We start from the raw sequence: 18,087 nt of genomic DNA, 5'->3' as shown, positions 1-18,087 counted from the left end.
AAGGCTATACAGCACATAAATAGTAACATCTACAGTCTTAGTAGGTTACGTGAAAACTCTGTGTGTTAGGGGAGTAACTTTGTCATGCAGGATAAACTGCCTTTTTTCTTTGCACTGCTGTGGTAAATCCATGCTAAAAGGTAAAAAAGTAACAAATAGTGACATGCAGCAGAGCCTATCACAAATTACATAAATCTAATTCTACAGGTGAATGAAAATTATATAAGAATCAACTGCCTTTGCAGCAGCCAACTGAATGAAAAATATTCAGTGAAATTTATGTCAGAAATCTCCCTTTTGTTCAAGGGTATGATGTGTTGTGCTTTAAAAGACAAACAAGGTAGGACCGTGAAACAGAGGATGCCACAAATCATAAAGCCATTGAAAAGAAACTGTTATTTTTTAGGGCACTTTTCAGAAATCTGTAAGTTTGTCAGCAGAACTGGTTTCATTTGCTACTGACCTGACTCTTCAACTTTCTGAAATTAACAGAAGGGAACTACAGCAGCAAGCACCATGAGCAACATAAAAAGTTCATGGCAAATTTAACAATTTCCATGAAGATCAGTGAGGAATCTACTCTTCCCTTTTTCTCTTTGCTTTTTTCAACAAATTTCCTTTCAGTTCCAAATAAGGACAGACTGATTAAGAATCCCATTATATCTGAAAAGACTGGATTCAAATACAAGTTCTGGAGCTGAAAGTAGGTAAATTTTCATGTACATTTACTGCAAAGAAAATTTTCATTAGCAAGAAATTTTCAGAGTTATGTGAACAGTAACACTTTTAACAGAACCCTCAGAAGAAAGACGTGGGAGCACTCAGTACATGTTGCAAACAACTCTGTGTTTGAAGTGATATCACCAGGGAAATCCTGCAGTCACACATCACTTCAACTTCCAGAGAGACACTAGAGAAAAGGATTTATTAACAGAACTCGTACATTTCCAGCTCTGGATCTGAAGCTAATCAAATGTAGCAACACAAGCACTACTTCAGCTCCCTTCCCTAAAAACTGAAAGGTTAAGGAGAGACAGTGAACTTGATCAGCAGTAACAAGGACTATCTAGATTTAGAAAGAGGAAAACACAAACAAACAAACAAAAAATGTAAATAAAGATACCTGATACCGTAGCCTACATTCCAGCCTTTTCCTTTAAACATCTTGAAGAAACTATACCTCAAAAAGTAGCATCTTTTCTAAGACTGCATGTCTCTAAATACAGGTATACAAATTCCTCCTGCATGAATACGAACTGCTCTATTAACATGCAGCAGACCTTCAATGCTATTCATTGTTTTATCATAGACTGTTTTCATTTTTCATAGGACTTTGTTAATATTGACTCTAGAAGCAGCACACAGGAAAAAGAGCACTAAGCAGCACACTCTGCTCTTGGGTACAAACTCCAGTCTTTACACCTAGCTTAGAAAATAATCCACCTATATGTGACCTCCTTACTGCTCTGAAAACCAGGAGGAGGAGTAAGAGATTAAAGGAAACAACTTAAGCTGCCTTCCAGAAATGAATGTAGAAACCTTCATGTAAGGACATGCACCTTTTAGAATCCTAGCCCTGTCTCCTGCAAATGCCACTGTGGCTGAGACACTAACCTACATTCCAGGCTGCAAGCAGCACCCTGCCCGCAAACTCCGAGCCAGCTCAAGCTCCAGCAGTTACACCACATGGAAATTCTGACTCATCCAGCCAGCTAGGCCTACGAGGTTTAAAGCACTATCAGGCCAAGGATCTTGACAGAAACAGTCCCTTTCCCCCCTAAAAGTATCTCCCAATCAAACCAAACCAAACCTAATTCAAGGGAAATCAAACACACCAGGTGAACATTCTTGGAATTTTATTTCAAACATTTAAAGGGTACTTTGTCTAATATCAGCTTTTAGAACAGTTTAAATTTCATGGAGGACAAGAAAATGAAAGCATTTTAGAAATATGAGCCAAACCAAACGTCCCCATTAACCACTGTGTTCTTCAGGAAGGTGAGGTGTTATTAGAAGTGAATGGCCTCACAGTAACAGGAGAGGCTAATTTAAGATAAAGTGATGATCTGCTTAAAATAACTGCTAATAATAATGCAATATTATTACATTAGTTTAATGGTAATGACAACGTTTCCTTCTTTGGAAAAGCCAACTTACATATTTCATTGAAAAATTAAATTATTTTAATAAAGTATTGAAGGCTTTTTCTCATATGTTGCAGGGCTAATCCTGAACAAGACATGAATACATCACATAAATGAGCAACCACAATAAAATGAAATAAAGTACTTGAATCACTATTTTGGTATAGGCAAGCACACTAGACAATTTGATATTCTCTGAACATGTTTTTAAGATATTAAGAAAAATACTTGCAAAATTCATCACATATAGACACCTGTAGTCAATGGTTACATCCAATTTGTCTTAAAATAAAAGTGAAAAAAAATCAGGTAACTCTAAAAGCAGCTTCATCTAGGAGTTTCAGAAACATCAAATAAACAGCGTGGTCCATGCTGAGCATACAGAACAGGCTGCACACCTAGCAGGGAAACCAAACTGCAAATCTGGAAAAAAAAATGAACTGGCAGGAAAAGGGGGGAAACAAACCAAACCCAGGGCAAATAATGCTTTGCTTTTTCAAACTGCATAACACCCCTTCACTTCTTGTTACCGTCTCTTCAACTCCTTCAAAAGATAGCTCATGGATTATGAGGAACAATAGTTCAGATGTTAAGAATGCCAGTGTCCTATTCCTGTGGAGTTTATGCCACTGGAGTCAACAGGCTTTTTGTCTTCATACTGAATACCCTGCTCATTATGAGTTTCGCCTGCCTGAGAACAGACATGAACACTTCAGGCCCTGTGGTCCCTCCGAGAGGAGCCTTTTCCAGGGGCCACTGAGATGCTGCCTAAGGAACTTCAGAAAGCAGTAGAGAAAAGGAATACATCCCTGCCCTACTATCAAATACTCTGTACAGGGCTAATTCTAAGTCCAGACAGAGTTATTCACCACGAGAGGACTGCAGGCTGATAATGCCAAGGTCGTCTTAATGGGCAATGAAACTTTGGACATGACTATTTTGGGTCAGAGAGAAAAGTCTCTCGGGAAGCCTCTCAATGAAATTGGGTCTATGTGCCTATACTTTAATTTATACTGCAAAGACAGTCTTCTGTCATACCCAAGCCTGAAAGCCATTTGGACCCAGCTAATTATTCAGAACCTTCCTTGTCTCACAGGGATGACGTTATTTCAAAACAGGGTAGCAATAATTGGGCAGTAACCATCCAGAGCTTCCACGTTCAGAGATAATTTCTTTAGCAAGAGTCTAGCAATTACTTCTTTTTGAAAAGCTGCCAAGTTATTCAGCAGGAACAGAGGCAATGAGAATCTACAGCTATAACAATCAAAGACCTCAGTGTTCGATTTCGCTGAGGCAGCTGTGTGCCAAAATCCAAGCCTTCCAAGGATCTCAAAAACATACTAACCGCTGCCTTCTACAGGCAAAAAATCACATTTGTCCCTCATGACACAGACCTTCTGTTCAGAAGCAAACAAACCTGTCTGAAGGGTTCTCAACAGAGAAATTATTTTTCCAACACAAACTCATGGATCTGCATTTTAAGACAAAACATACCTACACACAACTACTCACAGTGTAGATGCTGTTGCAATGAAAGGAAATAGCTTGTAACTCTGGATGCACTTCTAATACACCCAGTAAAACTTCTGTAAAGTAGGGAAAAAAACCCTGAAGCGCTGTGATACAATGCTGCTCCAACTGCTGCTGCCAGATTTTGATGGAAATAGTAGAGACCAATTTCTAAGACACTTACACCTGCACAATTTGTTTTTGCTAAAAGACCCAGACTTCTACTCCACGGAGAGATCTAGAAATTTTCTTTCTTTCACTAAAAATACAGTAACAAATGCCCACGGTCTTGCCTTAGAACCAAAAAGCTGAGCAATGTAGACAACCATAGGCAACAGTGAGATACATGAAGTAAAATGATTTCAGATTCCACCAGAAAGGGTTGTCAAGGCAGATATCAAGTCAGACTAACATATAACATAGACACACTCAAAACCTTCATTTTATCTCACAAGAATACATATGCTAGAAATGTTCTGCTTACTTACTATTCCTGATGTGTGTGACAACATGTCTGCTTAGCAACTTGCAGACGAAATACATTCCTCTACTTCCTCTCCAGTGAGAGACCTCTGAATTTCGTTGACGTTAGTGAGACTGTGTATACAGCAAGGGATTTAAGGATGATAAGCCTGCAAGAATAAAGATCAACAGCTGCATGGTACTCTAAAAGTATTCAACTATTCTTGCTTTAAAAATACCATGATTGCAATGAGAAGAACTCAGGAGGGTGGTGGAGGGTGAGGTGGGAAGGGAGGACAGAAGGGAGGGGGAACAAAATGCACTGAATTCTCATCACTGAAGAATGGTGAAAAAAACCACCAAAAAAAGAATAAATAGAAACATAACCAATGTCTCCCTGTGTCAGTGAATCCTTGGTTATAACCCAAGATCTCACCTAAAAGTAATAAATTCAAGGTGAAAGGACATCTCAGACACCACAAATTGCCAGAACACTACAAAGCAGCTGATGCTCTGCTGAATGCAGTAACTGCTTTGCACACTGAAACCTTGGGCCCACAATTGTTGCTGTTGATAGTGCTCATTCACATTTATGCTGCTGAGATTTTGACAGGACCACATGCACTAAATTCTGACCATGCTACAAGACTGCATTTTTTTCGTTTGTTCTCCTGGCTTTCTGGTCATCACTACGCAAGCTGCATTGTTTAAAAACGATGCATGTTAGAAGGCAGGGATTCTTGCCCTCTCTTTGAGATCACACAATCTGTGACGAACAGGACAAAACAAAGAACAGATCAAAACAAAATCCTCATTTTTGGCATGAAGAAAGACAAGCATGGAGAATTTCAGCCACATGGGAATTTAGCTCTGTAAAATACTGCATAATGATTACATCAAGAGGCTTTGATTACTGTAAAATACAATGATACGTGCACTTCTAACAGCATTGGAAATCCTAAATGATTACACAAGCCTTTCATGTTTATTCATCAAATATTTAAAATACAGCATAGTACAAAACGTTGAACTAGTTTGCTTTGAGAGCAATTTACTGTGCTCTTCCAGCAAAAATTTGCTCAAGAAGATAAAGTCTCACGTTACGTCCAGTGCATATGTTTCTAACGTTATTTTTTAATAGAATTATTTCCTCAGCTTTAGTTTTTAGGTACAAATTTTCAAATGTAAACATTTACTGGTACAAGCATGGCTGTAACTGTAAAAGACACTTTTATGAGGCACACGGCAGAGGAAGAAAAATCTGTTCTAACAGATTGAATTTGCTGCTTTCAATTTCACAGAGCACACACTCCAAAACCTCCAAAGAAAAATCTGGTTCCAACCTCTGAGTACCTGCTCTCATAGCACAGAAGCAAGGGCAGACTTACCACTGCTCCATACACCTTTCTTTTCATCTTTTCAATCCTGATGGGATACTTTGCTCTGTTTGACATCAATCTCTACAAAGGGTGCAATGTCTACAAACCCTTCAGAAGGGGTAAGCAAGGAAGGAGATAGGAGGTGGGGTAGCCCCACATGTTAGGAAGGGCTCTGTTAGGATTGTCTAGAGCTGGGACTCAAGGAGAAAAAGAGAGTTTGTGGCCCTTGGAAGAAAGGGAAAGCAATGCAGGAGGACTACAAGGATTCCATTCGCTTATACAGGGAGAAAATTAGAAAGACCAAAGGCTAGCTGACATTTCATTTGGCGTCTGCCATCAAAGACAGTAACAAATGTTTCTATAAATACGTTAGCTACAAAAGGAGGGCTAAGGAGAACCTCATCTTTAATGGATGCAGAGACACACAGAGACAAAAGACGAGGGAAAGGCTGAGGTACTTCAAATGCCTTCTTTGCTCCAGACTTTAATAGCAAGGCCAGCTGTTGTCTGGCTACCCGTGCATCTGAGCTGGAAGAACTGATCAAGAAATGAAAAACTGACAACAAATAAAAAATGACCAATGAGAACAAACAAATCTCATCCTTGAAGTGACTCTAACATTTCCATGTTGCTGCATTTAGCTCAAGGAAATCCTTCACCCCTGTGGTGTGCCTGGGCTCCCTAGGAGGGCTTCAGTATCCAGCACCAGCCATCCCTCCTGAGGGATGAGCAGCTCCTCCAGTGCCTTGTCCAGTAAAATTTACAGGAAAATGCAATCATTTACTAATTCGTTCTTTTCTTCCTAAGCAATTTTCAAGGCAACCCTTTAAACTCTCAGAGAATACCATTAGTCTCATTGCTAGGTACTTGTACAAACCTTTGCCCAAATGTCAGCTCTTAGAACAAACCTTTGCCTGATGTGAGGCAGCAAATAACATTTGATTGGCAGAGCAGGTGGAAAAGGAAAAGAAAATAGAAAATTAACAAACAGTAGGTTACAATTTTCCCTGAAGATACAGGAAGAGGGAGGAGTTTTCCTCAATAAGAAAAGAAAAAAAAGTAATAAAAGGGTAGGAGAAAAAGTAGTAGATAGTTTCAAAGGGAGAAAGATTTTTGCAAAACCAAATCCTCCCACTAAATTTTCAAAGGTGAGGTGCAAAGAGCAGTAAGGCTACAAATGGACTTTAAGCCTATAACTGTAACTTGACCAGTCTTGACACTTCTCCTCAATTCTCTTACAGATAGACTAAGATATATGAAACCTATTTGTAGCTCAGCCACTTCAAAGAAAGAATTTATATCAATATAAACCCAAAGAAAAGTCAGTAGTTTGACTTTCCCTTTTTGCATCCAAGACTTTTAAAAAATACGGAAACAACTGACAATACTTTAGAGGGATTCAACATGCAGGTGCCTCGAAGAATCAAAAGACGTTCCTCTCCTCCTCCTAATAATGATGTTTAGTAAGAACATCCAGCCTGATGCAAAAGGAAAACTAAATCTATCATCAAATATATATTTATGAAAAAAATAGATGATTTTGCAGAGAAAGATGAACATCTAAAGCTTTAATGCAAGTACTTCTGTGGGTAGGACTGTAGCAGACTACAGTACTGCTCTATTACGGAGAATGAGATAATAGGAGTTTCTAGTTTAAGGCAATATTTCTCTGCAAATCCTGCAGAGACAGCAGGGAACACAACTGATAAAGGGAAGACTTAGGTGTTTTTGTCTTTAAACAAAGTATACCACTTTGCTTCAGCTTTTGAAGATAAACTGTTTCGGTATTTTTAGCATTCGCAGGAATGAGGGACTGTGTGCACTGTGGTGCAGGCAGAGAACGGGAAGGCGAGGTAGAGATTTCACATTGATCTCTGCCAATGCATTTTACACACTGCCCTGCAGCACTCCTGGTGCTCCAGTGTCCCCTCAGCAGAGATGGCAAAGGCACAAGGACCAAACTGCATGGTGGTGGTGGTGTAACAGGGATCAGTGCCCACAAGGGAACACAGAACGCTGTCACTTCAGATTTGGCTTAACTCAAAACGCCTCTGTCGTGATGGACAGGCCTCATTTTCCAGCTCACCCCAGCAGGATTCAATTTTAACAGGGGCGCTTGCAAAATCAAGAAACACACAAAGCAAAGCCTTTTGCAAAATATCATTCCCAGTGAACAGGTTTAATAGAAAATTTAAACCCCAAAAGTTAGAAGACAAGTTATTTAAAGCCTGAGTAATCTTAAATTGCCACTTTACAAGATATATTCCCATATCAAAAACAGAACTTCTAGCCCCACTACTTCTAAGATTATCAAATGAGTCGACTTTTATTCTGAGTGATTAAGATGAAATTTGGGGAGTAAAAAAAGGGAGACCGGACTGTCAAATGCAATATTTTAACAGTATTTTATACATCCAGTTTCTCCTTGCCCTCAGGAGATAACACTGGAGTGGCTGTGTGTAACTTTCAGTACCGCACATGAATTCCAATAGTAATATCCATCCAAAGGAGATTATCTTTGAAGGGATGACGCAAAGATCAGATATAGAAAGTTCCCAGCAGGTTCAGAAAGTTGCTCCTGCCTCTGTTCCCAGCACTTGTCCATGTGTGGATGAAAAAGAAGTGGCCAACTCACTGGGTATGAGGTTAATTCTTGCTGCAGGATAGACATATTCCAAACAAAGAACAACACCCACTGCCTCCCAGATGAGGAGCAGAGGAGGAGGAGGAGTCCACACTGAGTAGACTTCTCTCAGTGGAACACAAAACCATCAGCTTTGTATTCTCTGTGGCTCTGCCATGCAGCAGTGGTACCTGACTCGTGCTATGCAGTATTGTCCCAGAGAATGAGCCCAGCTTCAGCTCTAAATCTTGCCAGACCAAACTGGGCTAACCTACATGCCTATAAGAAAGGTAAGAACAGCATGCCTGTGCAAAAGTGGGACAGAGGTAATTTTTCAACGATTTATAAGCCTATAATTCTGATCTTATTTGACAATGACATAGAACAGGTACAGCCCCAGCATTACAAAAAACCCAACTTTATAAAATCCTAAAGACAGTGTAGCTCAAGCCAGCAAAACATAAATTTGCCCACGGCAATATGAGAAGAAAAATCTTTGTGATGTAGAAACAGATGTCACTATGCATTTCTCACAATATGGCATTACCCACCGATCTGTATGCGTGGCTTCGCTGGAAATATTTAAAGGATATTTCATAAGCGTTTCAGCTACGTTGTTCTGAGTATATCTAAGTGAACTGGGAATACCATAGTCTTTCTTAAAAGTTTCTATTTACGTGAAAACTTACAGTAACAAATCACTTAGAAAGACTAGTCAAAACAAACAAAAACCCCCCTTTCATCAACCTAAAAAGCCGCAATAACAGAAAATCTGACACAGCCAAGATATAATTATGATCAACATCAGACAGAGAAGCATAAAAAGTGAGAAGTGCAGTCTGAACATTCCGGGTGTCAAGCAGAGTGAATGTGATCCCAGCTGCACAGTATTTCAATATAATTAAACCATACTTCTTACATAATGGAAGTGAAGTGACAGTCAAGAGTGAAGCAACTAAAAGCTTCCTGGTACAGGAATACTAGCATTGAAAGGTAATTTTCAAGATTTTTTTTTTTTTTTAAAGAGCAGGCCAAAAATAAATTCTGGTTGTTTCTCAATGAGGAGCATCTTCTTTCACTTTAATGTTATCACTTGTGTGCACAACTCAAGAAGTATTTAGTTAGTTTTCTATTATAGTAAAATTCCAGCAGATTTGAAAATGAGAGCAAATTCTCTTGTACAGTCAGAGCCAGGTTTAACAAAACCCAAGTGTCATGGTTTGACCCGGAAACAGGATTTCTGGGATGTTGTGTGGATGGGGCCAATGAGTGCTCAGATTTGAATATTGCCATCTGGCCTAACCACTGGGCACTGGGATCCACCTCTGAGAACACAGGGTAAAAGCAGGGCTCTCCCCCGGCAGCTTCTCTTTGGATTTCCGGCGGCGAAGGAGTTGGGTCTCTTCCCCCGGCCCAGTTGCTGGCTGGGCGGGGGGAGGGGAAAAGCCATGCGGCCCGGCCCGGGAGAGGTAGGCCTGGCCCCCCCCAAGGGTGGAAGGAAGAAGTAAAGAAATGCCAGGAAGCAATGGGCAGCCTGTTCCCCCCCCTTGGAGACAGACAGAGAGAGAGAGAGGGCAGCCTGTGTTTGTGTGCCGTTACCTTGAAAGCAGTAAACATGTGCTGGCAGCAGGCAGCCCGGCTGAGGAGATGGGGGGGGTGCAGCCAGGAGTCCAGCCGCTTGGAGGAGTTTTTCACCCTTTTTTTTTGGACAATGAAAACTTCACAGAACATTACCCCTTCCTAGACGAGAGATAAGAGTGGAGGAGGACGAAGGAAATGAGCGAGTGATGAAGGTCTGGACCAGAGAGAGAGAGAGAGTGAGAGATGTTGGAAAGATGGAGAAGAGGGAGTGGCATTTTATGCTGGACTCTTTTGTGTAGCCATGGACAGAGCTATGTTTCCGTGTAATACAGAGACTGAGTCCAGGGGGAGAAATGTCCCAGAGCCAAAGAAGATTCAGTGTGGGCACCCCTCGGCCCCAGGGGGTATATAAAATATGGGGGGGACAGATGTCCCAGAGGTGAGAGATTGAGCTTTTCTGGAACTGGACACAGCCTCCTTAAAAGGACAACCCTGGAAGCAGCCCTGATTCTGGTCCGGTGGTGAGAGCACCGGAACAAGGACGGAAAAGGCCACCATGACACATGGAAGGACTCCCTCTCCTCTTGAGGAACTGAAGTCGAGTATTCTAAAGGGTGGTGCTGGACCCAGAATTGATTTTGGATTGTATTGTATTGGGAATTTGGGGGGGGGAGGAGGAGGAGGAGAGTGTTTTTGTGAGGTTTTCATTTTCCTTGTGTTTTTTTTTTTCCCCTTTCTTTTGTGTGTAGTTTGGTAATTGTTTTTGTAGTTTAGTTAATAAATTTTTCTTCTTTTTCAAGTGAGAGCCTGCTTTGTTTATTCCTGGTCAAAATCTCACAGCAGACACCAGAGAAGGTGTATTTTCATGGGGGCATTTGGCCTTGTGCCAATGTCAAACCTTTGACAACAAGAAAATGCTTTACCCGTGATGTACTCACTGCCCTTTTCCCGCCTTCTCTACAGTCTTCTATTTGTGGTAGTAAAATCCTGCTGAGTTTAATTCATGCACAGAATTCACTTCCTATAGTTGCATCAAAATAAATAAGAAAAGTTAAAGTATTTATTTGTGACAAGAGATATTAACTACTTTGAGCTCATTAACTGAGGCAAGCAGTAGCACAGCCCTGATGCTGTGGGAATTATTGCTGTAACACGATTTCTGCAGAACAGCTCACAGTCCAATCCAAGGTTTATTTCTGCTACAAATGCCCAATGATTTGAGCTCACATCTGCTCTGGAGCACAGCCTGGAAGAGCAGGGCATGCCTAGCAGGCCTGGATTCCCCCCCACCCAAAACTGGATTACCTGTCCGTTTGGAGGAATGGTGGGACTACATTTGGCAGCTGTAATACGTGGCAGCACTTTTTGAAGAACAGGAAAGCCAGCTCTGCTGCAGACTGGAGAATCAGAGCTGTGACACCACAGCCCTGGGAGCAGTTTCACTGCCAAAGGGACATATCCAGTTTGTTTGGTTTGATCTCCAAGCATGGAGATCCGTGCTGTTGCAGCTATGCTGGTAATGATATCAAATTATAGCTCGTTTTAACCTGACTCTTATGAGCCTACATAAACATCCAGACTTGAAAAAAAATCACCCAAACTAATAGAAAGCATGATGGTTTCTAATTAATTACAGGTAAGAAAGTCAAGTGATAGCATGACTGAGATTCTGGGATGTAAACAGAAGTGGAAATATTGCCACAGACGAAGTTGCAACTAGGGTAGCCTGGGGTCATTCACATATGCTGCAGCTCATCTTGATTTAAATCTTGCATCTTATTTAATTTTTTATTGCCTACATCCAGCTTAAAATGGTTGAGTAGTAAAAAATGCTAAATGTATGTAAATCAGAGATGAGATCAATACTTGCCCCCACAAAAAGGTCCTACAGCACAGATCTAGAATGTTTCACATAGGAACAATACAAATGCTACGACAAAAGAGAAAGGTATTATCTCGTGATTTACAAGCTACATCAGTGGGATTCCCTGGGAGAGACTCTAGTCCTGAACTACAATTGTAAGGAACAGTTACAGAAAGTCCTTACATGTTTGCAAAAAGCTTATCAAGTTCTATTAGTTCTCTAGGGTAGATCTTCTCTTTCATAAGTGGCAGTAGAGGAGCCTGGAGCTAGAAAAGCAGTAACACAGGGAAAAAGTACTACCAACCCAGTTCACTTTTATCACTTACTGATAGGATATTATTTTCCAGCATCTGTCAGTCAAAATGAAACTGGAAGGGAAGGACAAAGTCCAACTCCATTAACTCAATGCCTGTTACCTGTCCACAGGTGACAACTCTATTGAAGAAACAGCAGATCCCATTTTAAGTCCCTGTAGTCTAATCCAACACCAAATTTAAAATATATACATTATAAAATGCATATACATGTCCCTTCCCTTCTTAAACAGAGAAGAAATTCAGATTTGATGCTTAAGACACTCCACATATTCCCATGAAAGAGCACAGTGAGGGGACAGAAGCAACCTGCTGGCTCACAAAGGTTGAAAATTTAAACAAATAGACCAATAATTTTCTACCTGAAAAAATTACAAGTTCTCAAAACATAGAACTTTACTTTTGTAAGCAGCTCAAAGACAGTCCCAAGCTTCAAATCATGTCCTCGATTACCTTCTTCTAGATAATGAACATATATACAGCCAGGACAGAAGCTTGCACTTGCTTTCATCATGCTGGGTGCCAACTACAGAGCAATTCAGTCAATTCAACACAGGTGTCAACGTGGCCATTCTTGATGGCTGAGAGCAAACTAATCAGCTGGACTCCAGCCTGCTGCAGAAGAAAAATACACATCTCCCACAGGTCCTGTTATGACATCTAGCTCTGTCCTAGGCTAAGACAAAGGCTTAGCCCTTGTCTAAGGCTGTCTTGGATTATCTGGAACACATCAAATAGTACTCAAGCTCTTTATTTGGCAGTTTAACCACTCAGATTGTTCCTCTGACCTCCATGTATCAGCCCAAGTGAGTAACTCCCAAGAATAAAAAGCTGACTCTGTACTCAAGAGTCTACAACACTGGAACCCCAAATGATTCACCTTTAGCTGTAGAGTTTGGACTGCTACAAATCAAGAACAAAAGCAGCAACAGAAAGCTGCAGGTATCACCACCCAAGAGATTAAATAGGAGTAGCTCTCTCCCAAGTTACAGGCTCTACTGTCATTCTGGTTTATGCAGAGAAGTAAAATATTATCAGAAATATATTTCTGAAAAGTTATTCACAGCAGTGCTATCAGAGTCTATTCCATGTGTTCTCTGCTCTCAAAAAGCACAAGAGAGCAGTCTTTTCTTTGCCAGGAATACCTGTGCTGACTCATGTAACCAGTTAAAAAGCCAATAGCAAAAAGCCCACCTTAAGTGCATGGTTCTCTTTCTCTAGTCTCTAACATATCAACAACAGATGAAGTAGATTTTAGGCACAAGAGAACAACAAAACCAATTTGACATCAAACCATCTCCCCAATTTGCTAATGAGAGCCGAAGAACAACACAGCAAGAAACTCATTCCTCAGTCAGATCTGTGCACGGACTGAAGCAAAGCGCTTACCGTGTCTTGGGATTTATCTTTGACATCGTAGACCGTGAGTTTTATTTTAGTTTCCTCATAGATGGGGTATTCCGGTGGGAAGGTCACACCAGTCAGAAACAGAGGATCTTTTGTACCCTGTGCAACATGGGCAAACACTCAGTAAGGACAGCTGAGCAATGTGAAGGGTGTCACTGTGGAGGTACAGAAACCCAGAGGGTGCCAGCTGTCTACAGCAGAGAGATGGAAACAGCTCAGTTTTATTACCCAATCAAAGAGAAAAAACAAACAGCCTTAAAACTTTATCAGGAAAGCTAAAAGCAAACAAGCAAAACCCAAACAAAACTACAAGAACTTCCTGGAAAGTTTTTTTAACTGGGAAGGATATGAAGTGCTTCAGAGGCAGAGCCTGCTATCACATTTTTAAACAGCTCAGCTAGTACCAGGTTCTGGAATACAACCTATAATAACCAAAAAACCTTTCTTACTCCCTCAACACTTTTTGAAAGTACCAAAATTTCATCTTAATTTAGATGAACTAAGGATTTAACATGCACACACATACAAAAAAGAGCAATCTTCATTAAGCCACAATACTGAGTGTATAGAAATGCTACAGAGACTCTCAGTATTACATTAAGGATACTGATTTTGTGGAGAGGGGATTGAAATATTCCTCTTTAGGCTGTACTGCTATAAAATAAAATTCCTGTGCTTTGAAACATTATGATTACACTTAAAAGCTGTACACAGAACTAACTATATCATAGCTAAAGATGTACAATTAAATGAATAATGCAAAACATTATTTATAATTTCTTCATGTTTAATTACACCTAATTGCCAAAGATTACCAGGTGGGTATCATTAAATTTTCCATTAAGTAATTAAAAAAAAAAAAAAAAAGGCTTGTGCACGACAAAGGTAATTTATCTTACGGATTAACTTTCTGTGACCCTGCCTTGCCCTCCACCAAAGCTTGACTACAAAGCCAAGAACCTTGATAAAACAAATTCAGGAATTTATTGAGGTCTAGGACATTGTATTAGGAAATGCATCAACTTCTATTTCAAAGAATACATGGTTATCTATCCATCTTTTGCACAACATCATTCCAGACAGTCTGCAATGAGACATCCTGATCAGATACAAGATATTTGAATTAGACAGTTTCAGGATGGTTGAGGGCTGAAATCATAATAATTTAATTAGTAGTTGGTTGAAAGTAATCACACAAAGACCTCATGAAATATTCTCATTGTATTTAAGAGTTAAAACAAGCCTCTGGTGAAATCATGTGTGTGTTTACAATGAGACTTTCCTGCTCTTAATGAATCTCCCCTGTAAGTTAAGCAAGTTACATCTACATTGCTCACCCTTCATTTTCTCTGAACCATTTTCGCTGTTTCTGACACCAATGCTTACAGGGCAAAGTCAGGATTAGCAAAGCAGCCTCAGACGACTTTTGTTGTCACGTATGGTACCAATTACTAATTCTTACATGTAAAGTCACAGACATTACATACACACATTTCTTTCCCAAATTATAGATCTAGAGTAATATTTTTCAAATTGCAAAAGCATCAGCTCTTTAATGGAAAAAATAGAACAAAAACCAAATAGGATAACAGACCATGTAATACACCTATGCTTTTCTGCATTTAAAAATACTTTCCAAACTCACTATACTCTTAATTAAGTTTTATTTTGCATTGCCTTGTCCCTTCATGAGAGCAACTATTCCCTGTTTCATTCTAAACCTGTGTCTGGAGAATTGGAATATTCTCCATGCCTCCACTTGGAACAACAGAGCTTTCATGAGAAGCCAAGTGAATTTCTCTTGATCCTGCTTAAATGCCAAGAACTACAGCACACTTCAGTATGCTTTACTAACTGCCAGGGTGTGCTTGTCTTACCTGGCACTATGCACCAACTTGTTTTATTCCTAACTCACTTTCTAAGGAAGAAATGAGCAATGGAACAATCAGCATGTTAATTGAGTAAGGAAGACTCTCACCTCCACGATTTCAGTGCTCGAATACCGCGCGGCAATGTGCTCTGCTGGATGCACCACTGAGACCTGGACAAACGTGCTCAGCTTCCGATCACGAGTAGCAGCCACTAGACCCTTGCACGCTGGAGACAGTGCAAAATAAAAATGAAATACTCCAAAGCAAACTCCAGGAAAGTGCTGTCAGAGGCACAGGACAAAGCAGACCACGCTCCAGCTCCAGATTAAATCTCCAGAGACGAGTCCATTTAACAGAGGAAGTCCCTTGGAAGTAACCTACCGAAATAGGAAGTCACATGCCGCAGAACTGAGCTGAGGTCTCCTTTCCACTGAAAACATTTGCAGCTTCTGCAAAGCTCCCTGCCAGAGGCTCATCAGCCCCAGCCCACCAGTGTGCACGCGCATACGCTGCAATAGTAAGGAATTTTACCGAAGTACTCATTTCATTTGCCCACAAAATCTCTTTTAGCAGCCTGATTGGATCTTCTCTTGTCTGACAATTTCCCCAGTTACACAACCTTTTCAAACACATTCTAAAACAGCTAATTGCTACCAGTGGTTAAGCTGGTTTCTATCGTTTGTTACTACTTGTGAACTTAGAGCTAGTTGTCAGGTATAAATCTACATACCTAAAAGCAGGCAGCAACAATCAATTCTTTTGTCAGGGTATACAAATGAGAAATGCATTCTGCCTATGTGGCATCATTCTTAAAACCCATTCTACCTCAGAGAGAAATTCTGTTCTAATAATTCACTTTTATCCTGGACTCAGAGTCCCTTACCATGAGATCATTCTTTACACTTCCACACCTTATGCCTTCAAAATGAAAGGGTCAAAGCACTGAAGAAAAAGAAGGAAGGAAGAAATAAATAAACGCATCATCAGCTACTCCACAGAAGGGACACAGATTAATGAGCCATGCATTGAAATATATATGTATTTTATATATATATATATATATATATATATATATATATACAGGAATATACAGCAGTGAACACTGCTGTGGGATCTACCCAGTGCTTTCTGCAGGGCAATAAACTATCCTGGGCTCCCAGAAGCCTGAGGCAAGCAAAGACAAGACCATGGTCCAGAGAAGGTAACTGTCAAGAAAGAGCTGAGAGTATTTTTATGAGCCTGCATTGCCTACCAGGGGCTTCCTCAAGTGCAGCTGACCTTTACCTTTCCAAAAGGTGAGTCAGATTATCCTCACAGCAAGCAAGCTTGGTCTGATGAGAAACCAATGCTACAAAAGCTCTGATACATACAAAAGGCCAAGTCAGCTTGTTTTACACCTTTTTTTTTTTTCCTTTGGGCTCGAACCTGCTGCTGGAGTAAATAAAAGGAAAACTAGCTGAAGCTTTTTCACTACTCTTTTATTACAGTTAAGAGAGGCAGGGAGACAATTAAATCTAACCTTCAGAGATTAAAGTTTTTGCTTTAGCCCAAATTGCCAATGAAATCTCCTGGTATATAGTTTCAAATTGACCCCTATTTTAATTTGGTGGAAAAAGTGGGATAAGCATAAAAGTTTGTGCATGATGAAGCCTTCACAAAAGAGCTGATGTAACAGCACCAGGCTCAAACAGCGAGTTGCCAGCAAGTCTTTGCTGCTAAGACTCACTGCCTTATTAAAATGACTGAATACTAGCACTACTTGACATCATCTTAAAAATTACAGTCGATGTCGTGCAAAGCAGTTGTCAAAAGGCTCAGCAGACACCTTCTGACGCTATTTGACTTTGTCCTCTCTAAAGCTGATCACGAGTAGTAGCAGATCACTGAGATTTCCAAATACAGCCAGTTCCCCCCACAGAACCTGACCTCATGCCACCATACAACCCTTAAATACTGCACTCCATAATCATCTTTTTAGAATGTAGCACAGTTTCAGAGGAATGGCAAGAGAGCTCATGTTCACCAGAGGCTGGAACAGCGAGACAGTCCAATTTTTCACACCTACCACACAGGAAGGCTAGCTGGCTCACAACTCACTAGAATGCAACAAAAGTGAGAAAAACAAAGACACACAGAGACACCTAGGAAAAACAAAATCAGACCCCCAAAAAACCTTATCAGTGTCTCTGGTAGGAGCTCTGCAGCCGAACTCTTGGAAAATGTACTACCGCATGATGAATCGAGGCAAAACCCTCACAAATAATCATTTGATCTAGTTGTGTCTTGTCTCAAATACATTATCTAGATGTGACTAAATCTTTTAGCTGCCAAGAGCACAGGCTTTTATGCTACTGAGAAACCATTAACAATAGGAAGAAGATTTGCACTAAGTGGTCACCACCTTGCTGCTATCTGAACATAGGAGGCAATTTATTTCCATGACAGTACTGCAATCCAGTCATTAGATTATTTTTCCTGTAAAAAGGTGGCCTAGCAGCACGATCTTGACTTTCATTGGACAGAGCTGACAGAAAAATAACTCATCTGCATATCTCCAGTAGGGAGGATCAGCACAAAGCATCAGAACTCTTCGGGAAACACTGGTGCAGAGGATAAATGAAATTAAATGAAACCTGCATCTACTTCGATAACAGTGTTATTTATCTCTACTGTGACACTGGACTAGTGTTGTTCACCACTCTCCTTTCAGTCAGAGAGGATATTCAATAAAGTTATCCCAGTAAAGAACACAGAAGTTGCCAGTTTGAGCCACAGTACATCACTTCCCTTCAAAACAGCCCAAATTAAAAGTTTCACAAAACAAAAGGACTACTTTTAAGCTGATGCCAAAGAATAGAAGCTTGTTATATCCTGTTCACAGCCTGGCAAGCTCCACAGCCCCATGCTGCATTATCGCCCTTTCAACAATTTTA

At 40.4% G+C, this 18,087-nt stretch overlaps 1 protein-coding gene across 1 annotated transcript in view; it reads right to left on the bottom strand.

The window, feature by feature from the left end:
• Window positions 1-18,087, bottom strand: part of LOC128948752 (inositol polyphosphate 4-phosphatase type II-like) — a 175,177-nt gene that overhangs the window by 111,801 nt on the left and 45,289 nt on the right. The window contains exon 2 of the mRNA XM_054293515.1: window positions 13,266-13,279. Coding sequence (XP_054149490.1) covers window positions 13,266-13,279 — 14 coding nt within the window. The remainder of the gene's footprint in view (window positions 1-13,265; window positions 13,280-18,087) is intronic.

Source organism: Melozone crissalis, unplaced genomic scaffold (genome assembly GCF_028551555.1).
Source record: "Melozone crissalis strain CALT ecotype California unplaced genomic scaffold, PUWL_Pcris_2 ptg000155l_1, whole genome shotgun sequence".
Taxonomy (NCBI): domain Eukaryota; kingdom Metazoa; phylum Chordata; class Aves; order Passeriformes; family Passerellidae; genus Melozone; species Melozone crissalis.
Note: the sequence above shows the minus strand (reverse complement) of the source record. Positions and strands in the feature narration are given on the sequence as shown.